This window comes from Dermochelys coriacea, chromosome 1, assembly GCF_009764565.3.
Source record: "Dermochelys coriacea isolate rDerCor1 chromosome 1, rDerCor1.pri.v4, whole genome shotgun sequence".
In the NCBI taxonomy this organism is placed as follows: domain Eukaryota; kingdom Metazoa; phylum Chordata; order Testudines; family Dermochelyidae; genus Dermochelys; species Dermochelys coriacea.
The window spans coordinates 68,097,927-68,120,286 of NC_050068.2; the positions used below are offsets into that span (position 1 = coordinate 68,097,927).

Sequence of the window (22,360 nt, forward strand, 5' to 3'; positions counted from 1 at the left end):
CGATTGCCATGGTCCCAGCCATTAGGTTGTTGCAACAAACTGTTATTACAATCAGACTTTGGATACATATTTTAAATACTTGCTGTAAAACGCGAGTTCCTAATCAGGTATTACACATGGGGCTGATATACAAAATTCCTCCAGTAAAAAAAAAAAAAATAAAAGCACAAACTTATAGTAAGCTAAAAGACTCCATTTAACTGTAGTTCATATTAGAAAAAAAGTAATTTTCAGCTTCAGTGAGTTCCACCTCATAAATTACAGATTTATCCCTGATGACCTTGAGTATTGTATGAGTACGTGTACACACACAGTACACTGAAGGTCATCAGGTGATTAAGCTTTTTATATGTGTACATATGCATTACAGAAAAAGAATGGTTTCTTGTCTTAACTGTAGTTTGGAGAGGTTTTGTCCACCCAGATCCCACACTAGATGTGTGTGCACCTCATGCATGTGATAGATTGTTTTTAGCCACCAGCAACCGTTGGAAAGACAGAGTGCAGTGACCCAATTGCCTCCCAGTTCCTTCACAATGGTAAAAAGGACTCCACATTAGACTCCACTGACAAATTGTGCATTAGATTTAGAATGCCTGCACTACATCAGTCACCTCTGTACGCCTTCTGATCTCCTCATTCGGTATGTGATCATGGAGCGATATTTTACACATTGGCCTTCCCATTGCTCTCTGGGAGACAGAATTTTTCTTCCTCCGCTTTTGTCACTGACCAGCATTCTGCTCTGTATATCAATGTTAGCAAATCAGTGGAGTTAAACCATTTTTTCCTTTTCTTTTCATCTCTGCTAGAAACATTTTTATTTTGTTGAAACTTGCCCACCCCACCTTTCTCCTCCTACTGCATTCATAGGAACATAAGTAGCGGCCATACTGGATCAGGCCAAAGGTTCATCTAGCCCAGTATCCTGTCTTCCAACAGTGGCCAGCACCAGGTGCCCCAGAGGTAATGAACAGAACAAGTAATCATCAACTGATCCATCCCCTGTCGCCCATACCTAGCTTCTGGCAAACAGAGGCTAGGGAGACCATCCCTGCACATCCTGGCTAATATAACCATGAATTGACGTATCCTCCATCAACTTATCTACTTCTTTTTTGAACCCTGTTATAGTCTTGGCCTGCACAACATCCTCTGGCAAAGAGTTCCACAGACTGTGCGTTGTGTGAAGAAATAATTCCTTTTGTTTTAAACCTGCTGCCTATTAATTTAATCTGGTGACCCCTAGTTCTTGTGTTATGAGAAGGAGTAAACACTTGCTTATTAACTTTCTCTACACTGGTCATGATTTTATAGACCTCTACTATAACCCCCCATTATCCCCCCTTAGTCATCTCTTATCCAAGCTGAAAAGTCCCAGTCTTATTAATCTCTCCTCATATGGAAGCCATTCCATACCCCAGTGACTTTTATTGCCCTTTTCTGAACTTCTTTCAAGTCTAATATCTTTTTTAGAATGGGGTGACCACATCTGCACGCAGTATTCAAGATGTGGGCGTACCATGGATTTATAGAGAGGCAATATGATATTTTCTGTCTTATCTATCCCTTTCTTAATGATCCCCAATATTCTGCTCGCTTTGACTGCTGCTGCACATTGACTGGACGTTTTCAGAGAACTATCCACAATGACTCCAAGATCTCTTTTTTTGAGTTCTCACAGCTAATTTAGACTCCATTTTATAAGTAAAATTGGGATGTTTTCCAATGTGCATTACTTGGCAATTATCAACACTGATTTTATTTTCTTTTGGCATTTCCAGCTCTGCTTGGTTTTTGGCAGTTCTCACTTACTCCCCTACACTCCTTGACCTCTAAGTAGCAGCTGATTCCTTACTGATTCCTCCCTTCCTCCATTTTTTTTTTCTAGGCTTTCTGTTTTCTCTTAACCTGTTTGAGATGCTTATTCATCCAGTTTGATCTGCAACTCTTCCCTACAAATTTCCTCTTGCTTGGGATGTACGCTTCAAACCGTTTCTGAAGCTTTTACTTAAATAATTCCAAGCCTCTTCCACATTCAAACCTTAGAATTCTTCAGTCCAGACCATGTCCCTAATTCCCCTAATTTTTTTAAGTTTCCCCTTTTGAAATAAAGGACTCCTAGCTGCAAATCTATTTTTGTTTATTCTTCCATTTAGTCTGAACTGAAATTAACTCATGATAAAGTCCCTTGGCGCTATAGGAATGCAAAGGGTAAAAATGAACTGCTATTGACAGTCTTTTGCTATGAAAATCAGAGGCTTCCCATAGCATTTAAGCATCCTATAACTCAAGAGTCGAAGTATAGACAGAGGATCACTTGGCTGATAAATATTTCTACATACAGATTTATAGTCAAAGGCCAGAAGGAATTATTAGGTCATCTACACTGACCTCCTGTATATCACAGATTATAGAATTTTACCCAGGCACCCCTTATTAAGTCCAGAAACTTGTTTTTGGTTAACATGTTACTGGATGGGTAAAACCTCACCAAAATTGATGGGCATAAAAGAAGGGTGGCTGTTAAGATAGTAAAAACAGTTTTCTACTTCATGAAGACTCCACCTAAAAGAGGCAGATTCAAGGCCACTCAGGAATTTGAACTATGTGGGCAGAGAGGCTTTGCCAGCAATTGTAAATATTAAAATAGTGATCTTTTTAAAAATTATACAAAAAATGTGGTCAAAAACCCAAATATTTTGTATCTACTAATGTAGTGCTCTGTACCTAATCAAAATGAAAAGTTTTGTACTTAGCTGAACCATAGTGGATGACCAAATGAAGCAATGTGCATCACTTTTACTCTAACATGGTTGAGCTGTGGGAAATGTGTCCACCTGTCCTGAGAGACCCCGCAGGTGACTAACAAAGGATGTCTGTTACCACAGTTGTGTTGTAAAGAACAAGAGGGTGTGACAGATGAGGAGTATTTACAAACCAAGTATGTTCTGTGATTGATAAAGGATATTGGTTATTTCCTATGTTGTTGAAACGTTGTTGAAACATTTTCGAGATGTTTCCTATGATTAATAAAATGACCCACTGAAAGATGCTTTTAACTCATTAAGAACCGAGTTCCACCACAGATGTTCTTAGTATTCACGACTGAGTTAGAAATCCCTTTAGCTTACCAAGCGTAAAATGAGATACCATAAAAGAAGTTCCATAATTAATTAGGAAAATTGAGAAACAGAACACAGTGAAATCAATTGTGGAAAGTAGTTTCTTTCATTAAGGTGTGGGGACAAAGAGATTGTGGGGAAGAGAAAGTGTTTTGGAGATTTAAGTTGAACATGGACAAGCTGAGATCACTTTTCCAGTTACAGAATGTTTGGTAAAGGGTGTTTTTTTTCCCCTGTATTCTAGTACTAGTAGGCATTCTTCAGTCTCGAGAGATCATGGGTACATGCCCCTGAGAGGTAAAGAATTTACTCAGTTGGTTTTATAGCAGACGCAAACATGGGTAAAGAGAACCACTTGAGAGCAGGCAGTCTGTGGCGGCACAACACCCTATTGTCTGGTAAAATGACTCTTATTGAAGCAAGTTCAACGACAATCAGAACTACGCAGTACAAACAATCAAATTAACATCAAGTTAACCGAGCCCCTGTTAAAAAGAAATACTGCGTAGTTGGATGCTTTTTATTTACCTTATCTTTAAGGCTTAACAGTTCACACAGGGAGGGGTGACACTTACACCCCTTCCCTTCCACACACACTCTCCCATACACCTCTCTCACACAGAGTGGGTGACTCCAGCATGGACCTGCCTCTGCTGGCACCTGGTGCCGCATCTTCCAGAGGTGAAACGGGGAGGAGGGGACGGCCTTTGAAAGGACACAGGGTCACATGCGCCCACCCCCACCCAGATTTCTGCCAAGGTTCACACTAGGATGTGGCCAGCAGCAGCCTTTCGGCACTGTGCAGGAGGGAAAATAGGGGAGCCGCTTCCAGCCACAGAGGATGAGTAAGGAGGGAAAGGGATGACATGGTCTGTGTCTTTGCAGAGCTCATCTCTTCTCCCCTCACCCCACCCTCACGCCATGTGGCTGGAAGCAGCTTGTCCCCTCCTACCCCCATAACGTTGAAAGGCAGCTAACACCTCCAGGCTGTTGCTGGCCACGACATACCCCAGCTGCCTCCTGCCCTCCAACTACAGCGTGAGCAGGAAGGGGTTAAGCCCTAAGACTGCATTGTGGAACACAGTGGGCATTGTGCCCAGGGAACCTGACTGCAAGGGCTTCAGCAAACCTGCCAGAGAGGTGGCTCAGCTGGGGAGGGTGCGTAAGGGATAGAGCAGCCCTGCGCTCCCTGGGGGTAGGATCCAGGGCAGGGGGAAGGGTATGTGAACAGCATGTATAAATGTATAAAGGTACCTTACTCCATTTATTTAGTCTCCTGACTAGAACAATGTGCTAGACCCCAACTTTTGAACTAGCGACTGGGGCCAAAAGATTTAGTATCTTCCAGAACAGCATCCAATCTTGACTTGAAGCCATGAAGAAATGGAGAATCTATCACTTCCCTTGGTAGTTTGTTCCAGTGGTTAATCCCCTCACTGTTAAAAACATGTGCCTAATTCTCAGTTAAGTTAACCTGGCCTAAACCTCAACTGTTCACAGAACAGCCACAAAAAATGCTATTTTATGAGGCAAGTTGCAAAGAAACTCTTCAATTGTTCAAAGATGTGCCTTGTTAGGTTATTCAGCAATTGTTTGAAATCCTTTAAATTTGTGAATTAGTGATTAGTAAAACTTCCATGAGAAGTGTGGATATAACTAAATTGAATATACACATTCTCAAAACACGCTCAGTACGGCAACTATCTGGCTTTCTGAAGTCTCTGTTGAAGACTGGAGGGTGCCTCTTGAGACTAGTTTGCTCTTTTCCACCAAGGCGGCGAATTCCTAGACTCAGTCCTGTGGGAGGCCCTCCTTGAACTTGCTGATGGAGTCCCACAGGTTAAAATTGTGCCTACCTACCAAGATCTGATGGTTAGACACCCGAAATTGCAGGCTGGCTGTCAAATTTTCCTGCCAAAAAGTCCAGCCTCTTTGCATCTGTTTTTTGGTGTGCCACTCGCCTGGCCCATTCATTGACAGCAGACATGACCAAGGGTCCCACTGTAGGGTGGGTGACAGGTACTCAAAATCACTTCATGGGGACATAGTACTTTTCTGCCTTCTTGGAGGTAGGCAGAATGGAAGAGCGTCTTCCACACAGACTTGGCAATTTTAAGGACCCGTGGGTGGACAGGCAGCACAATTCAGGCCAGAGTGAAGGAAGGTATGACCCTGAAGAGGTCATCAGACTCCTCCACTAACTCCTTGACCTCCAAGTTCAGGTTGGCAGCCACCCTTCTGAGCAGGGCCTGGTGCTCCTCGAAGTTATCTGGGGGGGAGGGAGGCACGGAGAACTGCTCATTTGTGAGGCTGGCTCCATCACCTGGCTTGGCATCTGCAGTGTTTGTCAGCCTACTTGCTCTTTGGCCATCATGAAATAGGGCACAGATGATCCTACTAGGAGCTGGGACTCCCTGCTTGTCCCAGGAGTCAGAGGTGGGCCCCTGGCTGGACTAGGGCTCCGACCGCAGCAGTACCCCTTAGCAGCTCCAGAGCAGACCCATGGCCCGACATGTCTTTTGCCCAAACCCCCCTTTTTCTGCAGTGCTGGCCCCCCCCCAAACAACTTCAACAGCTTATTAGACACTGGCATGGGGGAATGGTGCTGGATGGATTCCAAGGTGTCGGGTATGGAGTCCAATAGAGAAGGTTCTGAGGTAGGACAAAGCGCAGCCTCCATGAAGAGAGCCCTCAGGCAGATATCCTGCATCTTCTAAGTTTAAGGGAAAATGTTTTTGCAGATCCTGCACGTAACGTTTCTGTGGGACTCCCAAAACATTCTAAACAGCTCTCATGGGGGTCACTAATAGGCATTGGCTGGCTGCATGATCAACATGGCTTAAAGCCTGGGGAACGGGGCACGCCTCACTCTGAGGCAAAGTCCCAGCCGGGACTCTAACTCCTAAACTACTATTTTAATAGTTAACTTAAATGTCTACGGACTTGTCTATACTGGCAATTTACAGTGCTGCAACTTTCTCGCTCAGGGGTGTGAAAACACACGCCCCTGAGTGCAGCAAGTTGCAGCTCTATAAAGTACCAATGTAGACAGTGCACGCTCCCAGTGCTGGTAGCTATGCCCCTCTAAAAAAAGAAGATTTTTTTAGAATGCTGGGCGAGCTCTCTCCCAGCACTGCGCTGTGACCACACAAGGCACATTAAAGCTCTGCTGGGGCAGCACTTTAGCCTTGCCAATGTAGACTAGCCCTAATTAAATAACTAACAACAAAAGAGAGAACAATGGACTGTAATAACCACTAACGCTCTTATGAAGCACAGCCAGGCTTCGACATGAGTGTGGCACTCAAGGGGGTACTACAGCCGACACTACGGATACCACTATAGCAAAAATCTCCAACAACTGTGCACGTGGACTCGCACACACCTAGAACGTAATCTACAGGAGCAAGCACTCGAACTGTGGAGCATAAAGTCAAGTGCAGCCATTTCCAGAATATATATATAGTATCTTACATTCTGAACCTTGCATCCTTAATAGAAGGAACTATCAATCCTCATTTGCTACCTTTCCAGGGACCACAGAGAACCCAGAGAAAATTCCTGAATGATGTTCTGAGCCATTTTAGTCCCAGGCCCACCGCATGAACTTTTATTATTTTTAAATATAAAAGTTTGCCAGCACTAGAAAAGAGAAAAAGTCTCTTAAAATTCTGTATGGGTACACTTTTCATATGACATTTGTTCGAGTGGAAGCAATTTGAGATAAAACATATTTAGCTTCCCCACTAAACTGGCAGGTTTACAGTATCTTGTGTCAGATATCTATACTGGCATCTGCTCTGCAAAGTTGCAGAAACATTTCCCCATCATTATAGTTGGTGGACAAGCTGGCTGGAAAAACTGCTTGTTAAATATATTCTGAGAAATTCTGGGAGCTTCTCTGTAGTTCCTTACAAAGATGTTTTTCATTCCACAGAGAAAAATTTGTTTAGTTCAGATGAATCTTTCAGAGTCTTCTGAGGGATGACCCAGATAACTTAATCCTATTGAAAGCATCTTGAAAGTAACCTCCTTATGCAAACCTTTTTAGATAGCATAAGTATAATTGCTGGTAACTGATCTGGACCAAAAAAGGCAGCTTTAGCCCGTTACACAAGACACTCATTTGTAGCCAAATTTGTGGGAGTTACTTCTGCAACCAGAATGCAGCAGTAAAAATGAGCAAAATTAATTTAAAAGATTCCCTTTTTTATCTGAGGTTTCCTTCCATTTAGAATTTAATGAACAAGCTTATATGTGAGCCTCTTCTCCTAAATGGAAATATTGAAGTTAAGATCTAAATTTCTGCTTCAAGAGGATTAAGGAATTTGGTAGAATCCCCTAGCTTTACTGACCTCAAAGAGGAAAGAACAGAAAAGGAATAAATATTTTCAAGGTCCCTATTAACTATTATACAGCTGAAATTGTACCACCTCAGGGATGCAGCAAAGCAAGTTATTCCAAAAATCAATTGCCTCCACGGCTGCTAGCTAATGACCTGTATCAGACACCATGAAGCAACAAAAAAAGTCCTCCAAAGATTTAGGAAGCTGAGCAAGAACAGTGGCTGGGAACATGGCATTGTTCTGATATACACTGTGTGAATAATAGGCACCTGCTGCAGTGACTTAAAAAGATAAGCCACAGTTGAGACACGTCTTCCTTATTACTAACCTTTTAAATAAAAAATTACAACCATTTGATTGATCAACTCAGAAAAGCAGACTGGCTATCAACTGCTGGGCCACTCTACTTTGTTCTGTGGAGAACCATCAAGTGGAAGGACAGACTAGGCTCCTCTTGTAAGTGCATCGGAAAGATTCAGTAGTACAAGATTTTCAGGCTGATATCCTTCCTGATTCCAGAAAACTTGATCAATTTACCAAAACTGGCGGGGTGGAAGTATGTTCTAAACTACTCTGATAGGCGAGGAATACAAATAAAGCATGGTAGAGTGACAAACTGGGTTAGGACAAACTTAGGAAGCTGGTAGGCATCGCAGATTTAGCACATTACAGATTATCCTAGAGAGGATGTTACATGTTACAGTTGACAAAATTCCAATTTCAGATTTCCAGCAGTGTGTGAGTAAATTTATATTTTTAAGCTCCAAAAACAAAAACAAAAAAAAAAGACACCTAACACCAGGAATTAATTCAGGAAAGCTTTGTGTCCTATGTTATGTATGAGATCAGACTAAAAGACCACAATGGTACCTTATGGCATTAAAAAAACCAGAACACCACAAAATTAGCAGCTGCAGGCTGACGATACCTTAAACCACTTGTGTTCAGAGCTAGCCAACAGCAATAATTAGACCACTGGATTACTGCTTATGAGAAGCAAAATCAGCAACTGGATATTAGGCAACACCCCTCCTAACAGGTCATTTAGTTTCTACTGGTGAACACAATATTTAAGCAAGCACATTCTCACTGGTATATGAACTTGAGTCCCTGACCCAAGAAGCTTACAAGTCATATACAGAATCATTCTGGACAAAATGCATAAGGTGCCAAAAAGTGTTGACTGACTTCCAGGTATGGGGCTGGAAAGCAGTTTTCCACCAGGTCAAATTGGCAGGGACCTTGACATTTTTTGCCTTCCTTTGCAGCATGGAGTGTGAATTCTCTACTGGGATAATTTGGGCATCTCACACTTAATTCCCTGCCATTGCTAGGGTCAAAAGCAGTGATGGTACCTTGATCTCTCCTGTTCTCTGCCGGGCCACAACACAGTTTAGTCTCCTCAGGAATGAAATGCTTTAGTCTAATCAAAGTTATTGGGTTCAGTGAGATATCTGGGTTAAAATTAATGGCTTGTGATATTCTGGAGATCAGAGCAGATGACAATTTTCACTTCTGGCCTTAAATTCTTGTTGTCCTTCATGACGACAGATGATGCTGACAATGGTATTATCTCTTAAACTATACGAAACTAAGGCCTGGCCTACATTACAGATATAGCTTGCATTAAGTCGACCTAATAAGGTATGTGTCTACTCTATCAGGTCCCTTTCATCAACTTAAGTGGCCTGTAGAGTCGACTTCTGTACTCCACCTCCTCAAGAGGTGTAGAGCTCAATTCGACATCCATGGGCTGATATGGGAATAGCGTAGATGCTATATTGTGTCATTTGTATTACTTGACCTCCAGGAGGTGTTCCACAATGCTCTGCTGTAACCACTCTGACGAGCGCTTTCAACTCCGCTGCACAGCAGCCATGTACACAGGAAACAGCCCCTCCCCTGGTAAAGCCCCAGGAACTTTTGGATTTTTTCATTTCCAGTTTGATCAGCATGGACAGCCCACTAGCACAGCAGATCATGGCGACTCAATGCCCAAAAGCGCTCCAGCATGGAGATGATGGATCTTATTGCTGTGTGGGGAGAAGAGTCAGTACAGGCACAGCTGCACTCCATCAGAAGAAATGCTGACATCTACGCAAAGATTGCGCAGGGCCTGAGGAGAGGAGCTACACCTGGGACATGCAGGAGTGCCGCATGAAAATATAAATTTTGGCAAGCGTACCAGAAGACAAGGGCGGCAAACAGGTGTTCTGGTTCTGCCCCAGAGACATAGCACTTTTACAAAGAACTCCATGCAATTCTCGGCAGTGACTCCACCATTACCCCAAAACACAACGTGGATACCAATCAGGAGTCCGAGTCCCAGGCCACCTCAGGGAACAAGGAGGACACTGGATGAGGAAGAGGAGGAGGAGGAGGAGAATGGGTGACAAAAGCAAGGTGGATCCATTCTCTCTGACAGCCAACACCTGTTCTTAACCCTGGAGCCCATCCCTTCACAGGACCAAGTGGTGGCCCAGCGTGATGCCGGGGAAGGCACCTCTGGTGAGTATACGTTTCCAATCAAACTACAGTGGGTACGTTCCGTTATATTATAGGTTTAATCTGAAAAAAAAAAAAATAAAGAAAGATGTGCACTGGGTATCTGCTTGCCAGCGGATGCTCCACCTATGCTGGGGGTGCTCCCCGAAAAGACTGCTTATGTGCATAGGGATGGCATGGGAATCCTCCATTGAGATCTCTAGGATCTTTCATAGAGATACTCTGCAATCCTTTGCAGAAGGTTTCTGGGGAGGGCTGCCTTATTTCTTCCGCCACAGTAGGACACTTTCCCAGACCACTCCAATATTAACTCTGCTGGCAATACTGCAGTACACAGCATAGCAGCATAAGGATCAGATCTATACTCTGACACTTGAAGAAGCTCCTCCCTTGCCACCTCTATTACCATCAGCATACTGATATCACACAAGGTCACCTAAGGGAAATGGGGGAAGTTTTCAGTGCAAGTACATGAATCACAAACAGAACAAATAATTCACCCCCCTTTGGTGAAATCCAGGTCCCACGACAACACTTTCCCTAATGTGCTATGGTGGCTGTTGACAAGGATTACAAGTAGCATTAAGAAAAGGCAGGGAGAACTTCCTGTGTCTCTTCTCCCGGTCCTCTACAAGGTTTAAAATAAAATAAAAAAAAAGTGGGAGATTTAACACACTGGTGCCTGTCCTCAAGCACTGTCCATGTTGCTTGGGGGAAGGGGATATTGCTCAACTGCCCAACTGTGCTCCTGACTACTATTTTACAACAGTAGCAGCACAAGATCTGTCACCCATGCCTTGTAGCCATACTCACCATGGCTGGAGCAGCAAACCAACTCATGGAATAGCTAGGGATTCTGAGTATATTGTCGCTTGCAGTGAAGTGTATTAAGAAGTGTTTGTTTTGTTGTCCTTCTTTAAAATCAGCCTTGCACCAGAAACAATATATGCACTAACTATGGTTACTTTGTGCTTTGTATGCCTTCCTTCTGAAAGCTTGTCCTTCAGTGAATCCTCCACACTGGGAGAAAGACTTGCCTGTATTAGAAAGCCCAAAAAGACGACTCAGGATGACATGTTCACCGAGATAATGACATCTGTGGGACCGCCGAGGATGAACTCAGAACATTATTAGTTTCTTTGGGGAGAGAAACTCTCCATGGACAGCAGGAGAGCATCCCAGGAGCACGAGTGTGCCACGCAGGATAAGATGCTGCAGATTATGAAGGGCCAATCAGACATGTTAGGGCGTCTGGTTAAGCTTCAAGAAAGGCAACTCAATGCTAGACTCCTTGCAACCAAGAAAACAGATCAAGAAAAATATGCTCTTTATTCAACACATGGTGGTTGGTTATGGGTGGGGGGAGGGGGATTTTTCAAGAGGAAAAAAGGAATGAGGGGGTTGGTTTGTGAAGGAACAATGCAGGTAAGCGTCACACACTACTGAGACTCATTGTTGAAATGGGTTTTCAAATCCTCACAGAGACGCACAGCTGGCTCTTATTACCCTGGTGTCTGGCTGCTTAAAATCAGCTGCCAAGCAATTGGCCTCAATCCCCCACCCGGGGGAAAAAAACTTCTCCTAGTTTCACAGATATTGTACAGCACACAGAAGGCAGCAATAACTATGAGGATATTGCTTTCTCTGAGGTCTAACCTACTAAGCAAACAGCGCCAGCGACCTTTTAATCATCCAAAGGCACATTCCACCACCATTCTGCACTTGCTCCTCCTATTGTCCAACCGCTCCTTACTGCGGTCCCGTCGGCCGGTGTATGGCTTCATGAGCCATGGGAGCAAAGGACAGGCTGGGTCCCCCCAGGATCATGATTGGCATTTCATCAATAGTTTTTTGAGGTCTGGAAAGAAAGTTCCTTTCAGCTTTCTGAACAGACCTGCATTCCTGAAGATGCGCACATCACACATCTTTCCTGACCATCCAACATTGATGTTAGTGAAACGCCCCCTGTGATCCACCAGCTCTTCAATTGTGTTGCAAAAGTATCTCTTTCAGCTTATGTACTCTTTGGTCAGGTGGTCTGGTGCCAAAATAGGGATATGCATGCCATCTATTGCCCCAGTACAGTTAGGGAATCCCATCGCAGCAAAACCATCCACTGTCCTTGTCAAGGTTCCTTCCCCACTCTGAACTTTAGGGTACAGATGAGGAACCTGCATGAAAACCTCCTAAGCTTACTTTTACCAGCTTAGGTTAAAACTTCCCCCAAGGTACAAACTATTTTACCTTTTGCCCTTGGACTTCCACTGGCACCACCAAACGTTCGACTGGGTTTATTTTTGAGAAAGAAAGAGAGAGTCGTTTGGAAACGTCTTTCCCCCAAAATCGTCACCAAAACCTTGCACCCCCCCTGCCTGGGAAGGCTTGATAAAAATCCTCACCAATTTGCATAGGTGAACACAGACCCAAACCCTTGGATCTTAAGAACAATGAAAAAAGCATTCGATTTCTTACAAGAAGAATTTTAATATAAGAAAACAGTAAAAAGAATCACCTCTGTAAAATCAGAATGGTAAATACCTTACAGGGTAATCAGATTCAAAACCACAGAATCCCTCTAGGCAAAACCTTAAGTTACAAGACAGACACAAAGACAACAATATTCATTCTATTCAGCACAGTCTAATTTCTCAGCCATTTAAAGAAATCAGAATCTAACGCATATCTAGCTAGATTACTTACTATATTCTAAGACTCCATTCGTATTCTGTCCCCGGCAAAAGCATCACACAGACAGACACAGACCCTTTGTTTCTCCCCACTTCCAGCTTTGAAAGTATCTCCTCTCCTCATTGGTCATCGTGGTCAGGTGCCAGCGAGGTTATCCTAGCTTCTTAACCCTTTACAGGTGAAGAGATTTTTCCTCTGGCCAGGAAGGATTTTAAAGATGTTTACCCTTTCCTTTATTTATATGATTGCCCAGAGTCAATACCCTTCTTAGCAGAAGTTGATTAATGCCCCTGAAAACTTGGATCACAAGTTCCACAGTGCATTTACCAACTCTGAATTGATTCCCCACTGACCAGTAACAGTCTGGCATTGCAAGCTTCCATGGAGCAACTGCCACTCGCTTCTCCACTGTCAAAGCAGGTCTCGTTTTAGTACTGTTACACTTCAGAGCTGGGGAAAGCTCTGCGACAAAAAGTTCCTGGAAAGTGTCTTCCACATTTGAAAATTCTGCAGCCACTGTTCATCATCCCATAGCTGCACAACCATGAGATCCCAGTCAGTGCTTGTTCCCCTGGACCAGAAACAGCACTCAACCGTGTTCACCTGACATGCGACTGCCACCAGCAACTGCAAACTGTTTTGCTCTATGGCTTGCAGCAGGGCTGCTTGTGTGACATTGCAATGTTCCACATGGCAGCTCCTGTCTCAGTTTCAGAAATACTACCGATTAAGGGATGAGGTGTTTGTAATGCTAACAAAAGTGCACAGTTGAGCACGGTCCATGTTGCTCGGGCTATGATGTATGAGCAGCTAAGTCAGGCTTTCAAAAAAAAAAGTGCAAAAAACCTTGTTTAGCTTGCTGTAGAGATATGGGAAGGGAGGAAGGAAAGTGCATCATGGAGACCGAACTCATTACCACCCACGACAATGTTTTGGTCCCACAAGGCATTGCAAACCCTACCCAAAAATCCCATTAAACTAGTTGCACTGTGGGACAGCTATGCACAGTGCACTGCTCTGTGCATCGATGCAAGTGCTGCTAGTGAGGACACACTTCACCAAGACAGTAAGTGTGTTGTGCACATGCAAGATTGACTTAATTCGAAGGCTCAATGTCAACTTAAACAAAATAGACTTCATTTTCTAGTGCAGACATGGTCCAAGATGTGTGAACTTAGTGTTCTCATTTTTAAAAAAGGAAGACCGTTCTAACCATAAAAGATGACACTGATGTTCATTGTTTGAGAATGAACTGCAGTATCTCATAACTATGAGAAGTCTTCACAAAGTATTTCATGTTACGACTATTTAGACACACAAACCAACAAGTTTAAGTGACAAAGGCTAAACTAGTCTCAGAACCTAAATTATACAGTATACTGTTATGAAGGAGGTAGGAAAAGGTGTTCACCACACATTTGCCCTGAAAGGGTTAATGAAGACAAAGAAGAGGGCTAATTAACCCAACAGTCCATAGGCGTGAGGTATCCAGTCACTAAGTAATCCCCTGACTGAAGGAGGGAGCCCAGCTGAGAAGGAATGAACTGGGTTGGGCTATAAAGGCAAGAAATTGGCAGGAGAAATGGGCTGCTGGGCAAGTCTGTAGTCACTCCCTGGGAGAAAGGAGGTAGGACAGGACTCACGCAAAGGCCCTAAGGTCTAAGAGGGAACAGACCTTGACTGCTCACTAGAGGGTCCCTGATCCAAAACCTGGAATAGAGGGCAGGCCTGGATTCCCCAGCCAGCCACTGAGGGACTACGAGACAGTGAATAGGAGGCTGCCTGAGCCTGTTTGTGGAAAACACTTTCCAATCCCAGCAGGTGAAACCATTTGGTGACCTAGCCAGAGGAAGAGTCATAAAGAGGTGGCAGCAGCTTGCAGACCGAGCGGTGCTGCAGACCTACATAGAGAGGTGGAGGGATGATATGCAACCACGGAAACAGGCGTCAACCTTGCAAGCCACTCCCCAGAACTAGTCGGAGGGGACACCATCTTGGCGGTGAGTGGAGCACTCCATCACAGGGGTTTTAAAAAAAAAAATAATAAAAAAAAACCACAAGCTAGTATTAAACACTACTTTAGCAAGCCATGCAGCCATAGCAAGTTAACCCAATTTTTGCATGCCTTAAACATGATTACACTCATTATGTGGTTTGCCTCAAACAGTTAAACTAGTTGCCCTCTGATGAAGCATCAACTGGTACAAAGTACAGCCATTTCAAAACTAAATGACCAATACTGACATTTTTACTGGATGCATCTAGACCAGTGTTTCCCAAAATTGGGACGCCGCTTGTGCAGGGGAAGCCCCTGGCAGGCCGGACCACTTTGTTTACCTGCTGCATCCACAGGTTCGGCCTATAGCGGCTCCCACTGGCTGCGGTTTGCTGTGTCTGGCCAATGGGGGCTGCGGGAAGCGGCCCAGGCCAAGGGACATACTGGCCACCGCTTTCCGTGGCCCCCGTTGGCCGGGCACAGTGAACCGCGGTGAGTGGGAGCTGCAATCGGCCAAACCTGTGGACATGGCAGGTAAACAAAGTGGCCCGGCCTGCCAGGGGCTTCCCCTGCACAAGCGGCATCCCAAGTTTGGGCAACACTGTTCTAGACATATCATAGACCAGTAACCTGCTTTTCCAATTTAGCCAGATGTTAGTTATATTTTAGCATTTCATTCAAACTGGCAATATAAAAAACTGTTTTTAATGCAGACACTGTCTAGCAGAGAAGCCAAGCTAATGTGGAAGTTATTAGGTTAGTCACCGAGCATAGCAGAAGCAAAAAAACTTTTAGTCGTCTTACCATATCATCCGTCAGTGTCTTGATATTTAAATGCTGTAAATTAAGAGGGGAGGGGGGGAAGTCATGTCACTACCTTACTTTGTAACAGCTGTTTTACTTTAAGAGAATTTTAAAAATCTACAAAAACAGAAAAAGTTCAATGTGATTGAATCCTTAAGGCTATTTTAATAAACTAATTTGAAATTACTACCTCACAAGAAATTGCCTTAGAAATTAGTACTACTTCTTTGGGTTTGTGGGGGTGGGGGGTGGTTTGGTTTTATTGAGCTGGGGGGGTTCTTGGTACTACTGCTTACTTATAGTTGACAGCAAATAATTTGAAAGACAACTATTTACATTTCCCCATGTGTAACAAAATAGTATAGTTACTGGACTCTTACTTGACTGAATGAAAAATAAGACAATACCATGCAAGTACAGCCTAAAACAATTCAAATCTTATCTGTTGACCTGTGATATATGAACCCTAGAATACCTCCCACTAAATCAGGCAGGGGGGAAACCAATACAAAAGTGTCTTTTGGTTCTAAAACTATGGCTGTCAACCACAGCAAACGCATGCAATTAACCCAAAACAAATTAACTAGATTAAAAAACAGGTCACAATTCATCACAATTTAAAATTGCACTGTCAAACAATTATAAAAATTTTTGGCCGTTATTCTACATTTTCAAATATATTGATTTCAATTACAACAGAATACTAAGTGTGCAATGCTCACTTGTATTATTTAATACAAATATTTGCGCTCTAAGATAAACAAAAGAAACAGTATTTTTCAGTTCACCTCATACAAGTCATAGAATCATAGAATATCAGGGTTGGAAGGGACCCCAGAAGGTCATCTAGTCCAACCCCCTGCTCAAAGCAGGACCAAGTCCCAGTTAAATCATCCTAGCCAGGGCTTTGTCAAGCCTGACCTTAAAAACCTCTAAGGAAGGAGATTCTACCACCTCCCTAGGTAACGCATTCCAGTGTTTCACCACCCTCTTAGTGAAAAAGTTTTTCCTAATATCCAATCTAAACCTCCCCCATTGCAACTTGAGACCATTACTCCTCGTTCTGTCATCTGCTACCATTGAGAACAGTCTAGAGCCATCTTCTTTGAAACCCCCTTTCAGGTAGTTGAAAGCAGCTATCAAATCCCCCCTCATTCTTCTCTTCTGCAGACTAAACAATCCCAGCTCCCTCAGCCTCTCCTCATAAGTCATGTGCTCTAGACCCCTAATCATTTTTGTTGCCCTTCGCTGTACTCTTTCCAATTTATCCACATCCTTCTTGTAGTGTGGGGCCCAAAACTGGACACAGTACTCCAGATGAGGCCTCACCAGTGTCGAATAGAGGGGAACGATCACGTCCCTCGATCTGCTCGCTATGCCCCTACTTATACATCCCAAAATGCCATTGGCCTTCTTGGCAACAAGGGCACACTGCTGACTCATATCCAGCTTCTCGTCCACTGTCACCCCTAGGTCCTTTTCCGCAGAACTGCTGCCGAGCCATTCGGTCCCTAGTCTGTAGCGGTGCATTGGATTCTTCCATCCTAAGTGCAGGACCCTGCACTTATCCTTATTGAACCTCATTAGATTTCTTTTGGCCCAATCTTCCAATTTGTCTAGGTCCTTCTGTATCCTATCCCTCCCCTCCAGCGTATCTACCACTCCTCCCAGTTTAGTATCATCCGCAAATTTGCTGAGAGTGCAATCCACACCATCCTCCAGATCATTTATGAAGATATTGAACAAAACGGGCCCCAGGACCGACCCCTGGGGCACTCCACTTGACACCGGCTGCCAACTAGACATGGAGCCATTGATCACTACCCGTTGAGCCCGACAATCTAGCCAGCTTTCTACCCACCTTATAGTGCATTCATCCAGCCCATACTTCCTTAACTTGCTGACAAGAATGCTGTGGGAGACCGTGTCAAAAGCTTTGCTAAAGTCAAGAAACAATACATCCACTGCTTTCCCTTCATCCACAGAACCAGTAATCTCATCATAAAAGGCGATTAGATTAGTCAGGCATGACCTTCCCTTGGTGAATCCATGCTGACTGTTCCTGATCACTTTCCTCTCCTCTAAGTGCTTCAGGATTGATTCTTTGAGGACCTGCTCCATGATTTTTCCAGGGACTGAGATGAGGCTGACCGGCCTGTAGTTCCCAGGATCCTCCTTCTTCCCTTTTTTAAAGATGGGCACTACATTAGCCTTTTTCCAGTCATCCGGGACTTCCCCCGTTCGCCACGAGTTTTCAAAGATAATGGCCAAGGGCTCTGCAATCACAGCCGCCAATTCCCCCAGCACTCTCGGATGCAATTCGTCCGGCCCCATGGACTTGTGCACGTCCAGCTTTTCTAAATAGTCCCTAACCACCTCTATCTCTACAGAGGGCTGGCCATCTCTTCCCCATTTTGTGATGCCCAGCACAGCAGTCTGGGAGCTGACCTTGTTAGTGAAAACAGAGGCAAAAAAAGCATTGAGTACATTAGCTTTTTCCACATCCTCTGTCACTAGCTTGCCTCCCTCATTCAGTAAGGGGCCCACACTTTCCTTGGCTTTCTTCTTGTTGCCAACATACCTGAAGAAACCCTTCTTGTTACTCTTGACATCTCTTGCTAGCTGCAGCTCCAGGTGCGATTTGGCCCTCCTGATATCTTTCCTACATGCCCGAGCAATATTTTTATACTCTTCCCTGGTCATATGTCCAACCTTCCACTTCTTGTAAGCTTCTTTTTTATGTTTAAGATCCGCTAGGATTTCACCATTAAGCCAAGCTGGTCGCCTGCCATATTTACTATTCTTTCGACTCATCGGGATGGTTTGTCCCTGTAACCTCAACAGGGATTCCTTGAAATACAGCCAGCTCTCCTGGACTCCCTTCCCTTTCATGTTAGTCCCCCAGGGGATCCTGGCCATCTGTTCCCTGAGGGAGTCAAAGTCTGCTTTCCTGAAGTCCAGGGTCCGTATCCTGCTGCTTACCTTTCTTCCCTGCGTCAGGATCCTGAACTCAACCAACTCATGGTCACTGCCTCCCAGATTCCCATCCACTTTTGCTTCCCCCACTAATTCTACCCGGTTTGTGAGCAGCAGGTCAAGAAAAGCGCTCCCCCTAGTTGGCTCCCCTAGCACTTGCACCAGGAAATTGTCCCCTACGCTTTCCAAAAACGTCCTGGATTGTCTATGCACCGCTGTATTGCTCTCCCAGCAGATATCAGGAAAATTAAAGTCACCCATGAGAATCAGGGCATGCGATCTAGTAGCTTCCGTGAGTTGCCGGAAGAAAGCCTCATCCACCTCATCCCCCTGGTCCGGTGGTCTATAGCAGACTCCCACCATGACATCACTCTTGTTGCACACACTTCTAAACTTAATCCAGAGACACTCAGGTTTTTCCACAGTTTCGTACCGGAGCTCTGAGCAGTCATACTGCTCCCTTACATACAGTGCTACTCCCCCACCTTTTCTGCCCTGCCTGTCCTTCCTGAACAGTTTATAACCATCCATGACTGTACTCCAGTCATGTGAGTTATCCCACCAAGTCTCTGTTATTCCAATCACGTCATAATTCCTTGACATCACCAGGACCTCCAGTTCTCCCTGCTTGTTTCCAAGGCTTTGTGCATTTGTATATAAGCACTTGAGATAACCTGTTGATCGCCCAATGGTCCCTTCTGACCTTAGTATCTATGAATCTATGCGAGACCAGGAGGGAAGCCCTGGAAGCCAAATTTAGACTGCTAGGTAAGAGATTGAAGTCCAGAAACTCCACGGTAGCATTCTCTGAAATGCTTCTAGTTCCACAAACAGGGCCAATTAGACAGGCAGAACTGCAGGGTCTCAACATGTTGATATGAAAATTGTGTAGGGGGCAACCGTTCAGATTTATTAGGAACTGGGAAACCTTTGGGGAAAAGGGGAGCCCATACAGAAAGGATAGGCTCCACCTAAACCAAAATGGAACCGGATTCCTGGCATGTAAAATTAAAAAGGTTGTAAAACAGTTTTTAAACTAACAGCTGGGGAAAAGCCGACAGGTGCAGAGGAGCAAGTGGTTCGGACATTGTAGCCCATAAAGCCAGTTTGCAAGCTTGCTATTGTGATGCATTTCTGTGGCTCTTTGGCAATGTACATTGGTAAACTCTGGCTCCTTCTCAGGCTTACCACCTGAGGCTTGTCCTTACCACACAACCCAAGGGTCATCTCACAAGGTTGAATTCTGAGTTTTCTAATCCTGTAGCCTGAATTGGGACAAGAACCTAAATACCTTCTGGTCAGATCATTGGCAAGCCGTAATAAACTAGTCCATAAATTCAGGTCAGAGACATCCCTTAGGGGAGGGTCTATTAATGGAGATTCTCTATACCCTATTAAGGCGGAGAGAATGGAAAACAATAAAATTTAGTTAGGATCTGAAGAAACAGTCAAACAAAAAAGAGTCCCATTCAATTGCATTACATAATGGCAGACAGCTAAAAAGTGAATTTTTTTTAAGTGCTTATATAGAAATGCTAAAAGTCTAAATAATAAATGGGTCAACTTGAGTGCCTTATGAAGATATTGATATAAAAGGCATGACACAAACTTGGTAGAATGAGGATAATCAATGGGATATGGCAATACGAGGGTACAAAAATCTATCGGAAGGAAAGAATAGAGTGCCACTCCCCCACCAGCACAACCTATGTGAAAGAAAGCACACAGTCAAATGTAGTAAAAAAGTCTTAAATGAACCCAACTGTGCAATGGAATCTCTATGGACAGTAATTCCATGCTTGAAAAATAAGAATATAGTGGTAGGGATATACTACTGACCACGATGGTGAAAGTGACTGTGAAATGCTCAGGGAGATTAGAGAAGCTATAAAAATAAAAACAAAAAGCTCAATAATAATTGGAGATTTCAACTATTGACTGGGTACATCTCACCTCAGGATGGGATGCAGAGATAAAATTTCTTGACACATTAAATGATTGCTTCTGGGAGCACCTAGTCCTGGAACCCATAAGAAGAGAGGCATTTATTGATTTAGTCGTAAGTGTAGCACAGGATCTGGTCTAAGTAGTGAACATAGCTGAACTGCTTGGTAAATTTTACTATGTTATGGTCACTATTAACATCCCTGGTGGGGGAGGGGGCGACACCAAAGCATCCCACCAAATTAACATTTAATTTCAGAAAGGGGAACTACACAAAAATGAGGAAATTAGTTAAACAGAAATTAAAAGGTACTGTACCAAAAGTGAAAAACCTGCAAGCTGCATGGAAACTTTTTAAAGATAGCAGAATAAAGGCTCAATTTAAATGCACACCCCAAATTAAAAATCATAATAAGAGAACCAAAAAAGTACCACTGTGGTTAAACAAAATAAAAAGCAGTCAGAAGCCTTTTCGCAGTTAGAGGCAAAAAGGCATCCTGTAAAAAGTGGAAGTTAAATCCTAGAGAGGAAAATAGAAAGGAGCCTAAACTCTGGCAAGTGAAATATAAAAATATTATTAGGAAGGCCAAAAAAGAATTCGAACAACAAGTAGCCAAAGACTCCAGAAGTAACAGCAAAAAATTTAGCCAATACATCAGAAGCAGGAAGCCTGCTAAACAACCACTGGGGCCACTGGACAATCAAGATGCTAAAGGAGCACTCAAGGAAGATAAGGCCATTGCAAAAAAACTAAATGAATTATTTGCATCTATGTTCACAGCTGAGGATGTGAGGGAGATTCTCAAACCTACACCATTCTTTTTAGGTGACAAATCTGAAGAACTGTCCAAGATTGGCTTTTTCAACCAAATGCATCCGATGAAGTGAACTGTAGCTCACGAAAGCTTATGCTCTAATAAATTTGTTAGTCTCTAAGGTGCCACGGGTACTCCTTTTCTTTTTGTCCAAGATTGAGGTGTCATAAGAGGAAGTTTTGGAACAAACTGATAAATTAAACAGTAATAAGTCACCAGGACTAGATGGTATTCACCCAACAGTCCTGAAGGAACTCAAATGTGAAATTGCAGAACTACTAACTGTGGTATGTAACCTATCACTTAAATCAGTTTCCATATCAGATGACTAGAGGATAGCTAATACGACAGCAAATTTTTAAAAAGGCTGCAGAGGTATCTTGACAATTACAGGCTGATAAGCCTGACTTCAGTATCTCGCAAACTGGTTGCAACTGTGGTAAAGAACAGTAAAGAACATAGATGAACAAGAAAGAGTCAACATGGTTTTATAAAGGGAAATTATGCCTCACCAATCTACAAAAATTCTTTGAGGCAATCAATAAGCACGTGGACAAGGGGGATCCAGTGGATATAGTATACTTAGATTTTCAGAAAGCCATTGATAAGGTTCCTCACCAAAGGCTCTGAAGCAAAGTAAGCTGTCATGGGATAAGAGGGAAGCTCCCATTGGCTTCCTGCCGCTCCCATTAGCTGGGAACAGAAAACTGTAGCCATTCGGAGCTGTGAGCAGCCATACCTGCAGATGCTCAGGTAAACAGTCTCGCAGCCCGCCAGGGGTTTACCCTGAACAAGCTGCGAACCAAGTTTGGGAACCCTGATCTAGGTCAAGCACAGCTGTAGGACTTGAAACAGGAATTAATACAGTGAAGTCCTATAGCCTGTAGTATGCACGGGGTCAGACTAGATAATCCCTTCTGGCCTTAAAAAAAAAATTGCAATAATAATAATCTACAGTTAAAGTGGGTAGATCTGATGAGCAACAATATGTCCTTTTTACAGCACTTTATGAAACAGTACTTTAAAAAAATGATTGCTAGTCTGACAACATTTTCTACCTTTGATTACTAATTTACAGCCTTAATATGTAGTTAATGTAGGGTTTTGAAATGAAAACATACACCACCCTGTCAGAAGCGTTTATTTGGAAGGCAGTCTGGA

The 22,360-nt window shown here is 43.5% G+C and overlaps 1 protein-coding gene across 3 annotated transcripts in view; it reads right to left on the reverse strand.

The window, feature by feature from the left end:
- The window catches only part of DIAPH3 (diaphanous related formin 3), a 504,954-nt gene that overhangs the window by 468,950 nt on the left and 13,644 nt on the right, over window positions 1-22,360 (reverse strand). For 2 of the 3 annotated variants that reach the window (XM_043504572.1, XM_043504573.1), the window contains exon 2: window positions 15,465-15,497. The exons of the other annotated variant lie outside the window; for it this stretch is intronic. In XM_043504572.1, coding sequence (XP_043360507.1) covers window positions 15,465-15,497 — 33 coding nt within the window. The remainder of the gene's footprint in view (window positions 1-15,464; window positions 15,498-22,360) is intronic. 3 annotated transcript variants of the gene reach the window in all.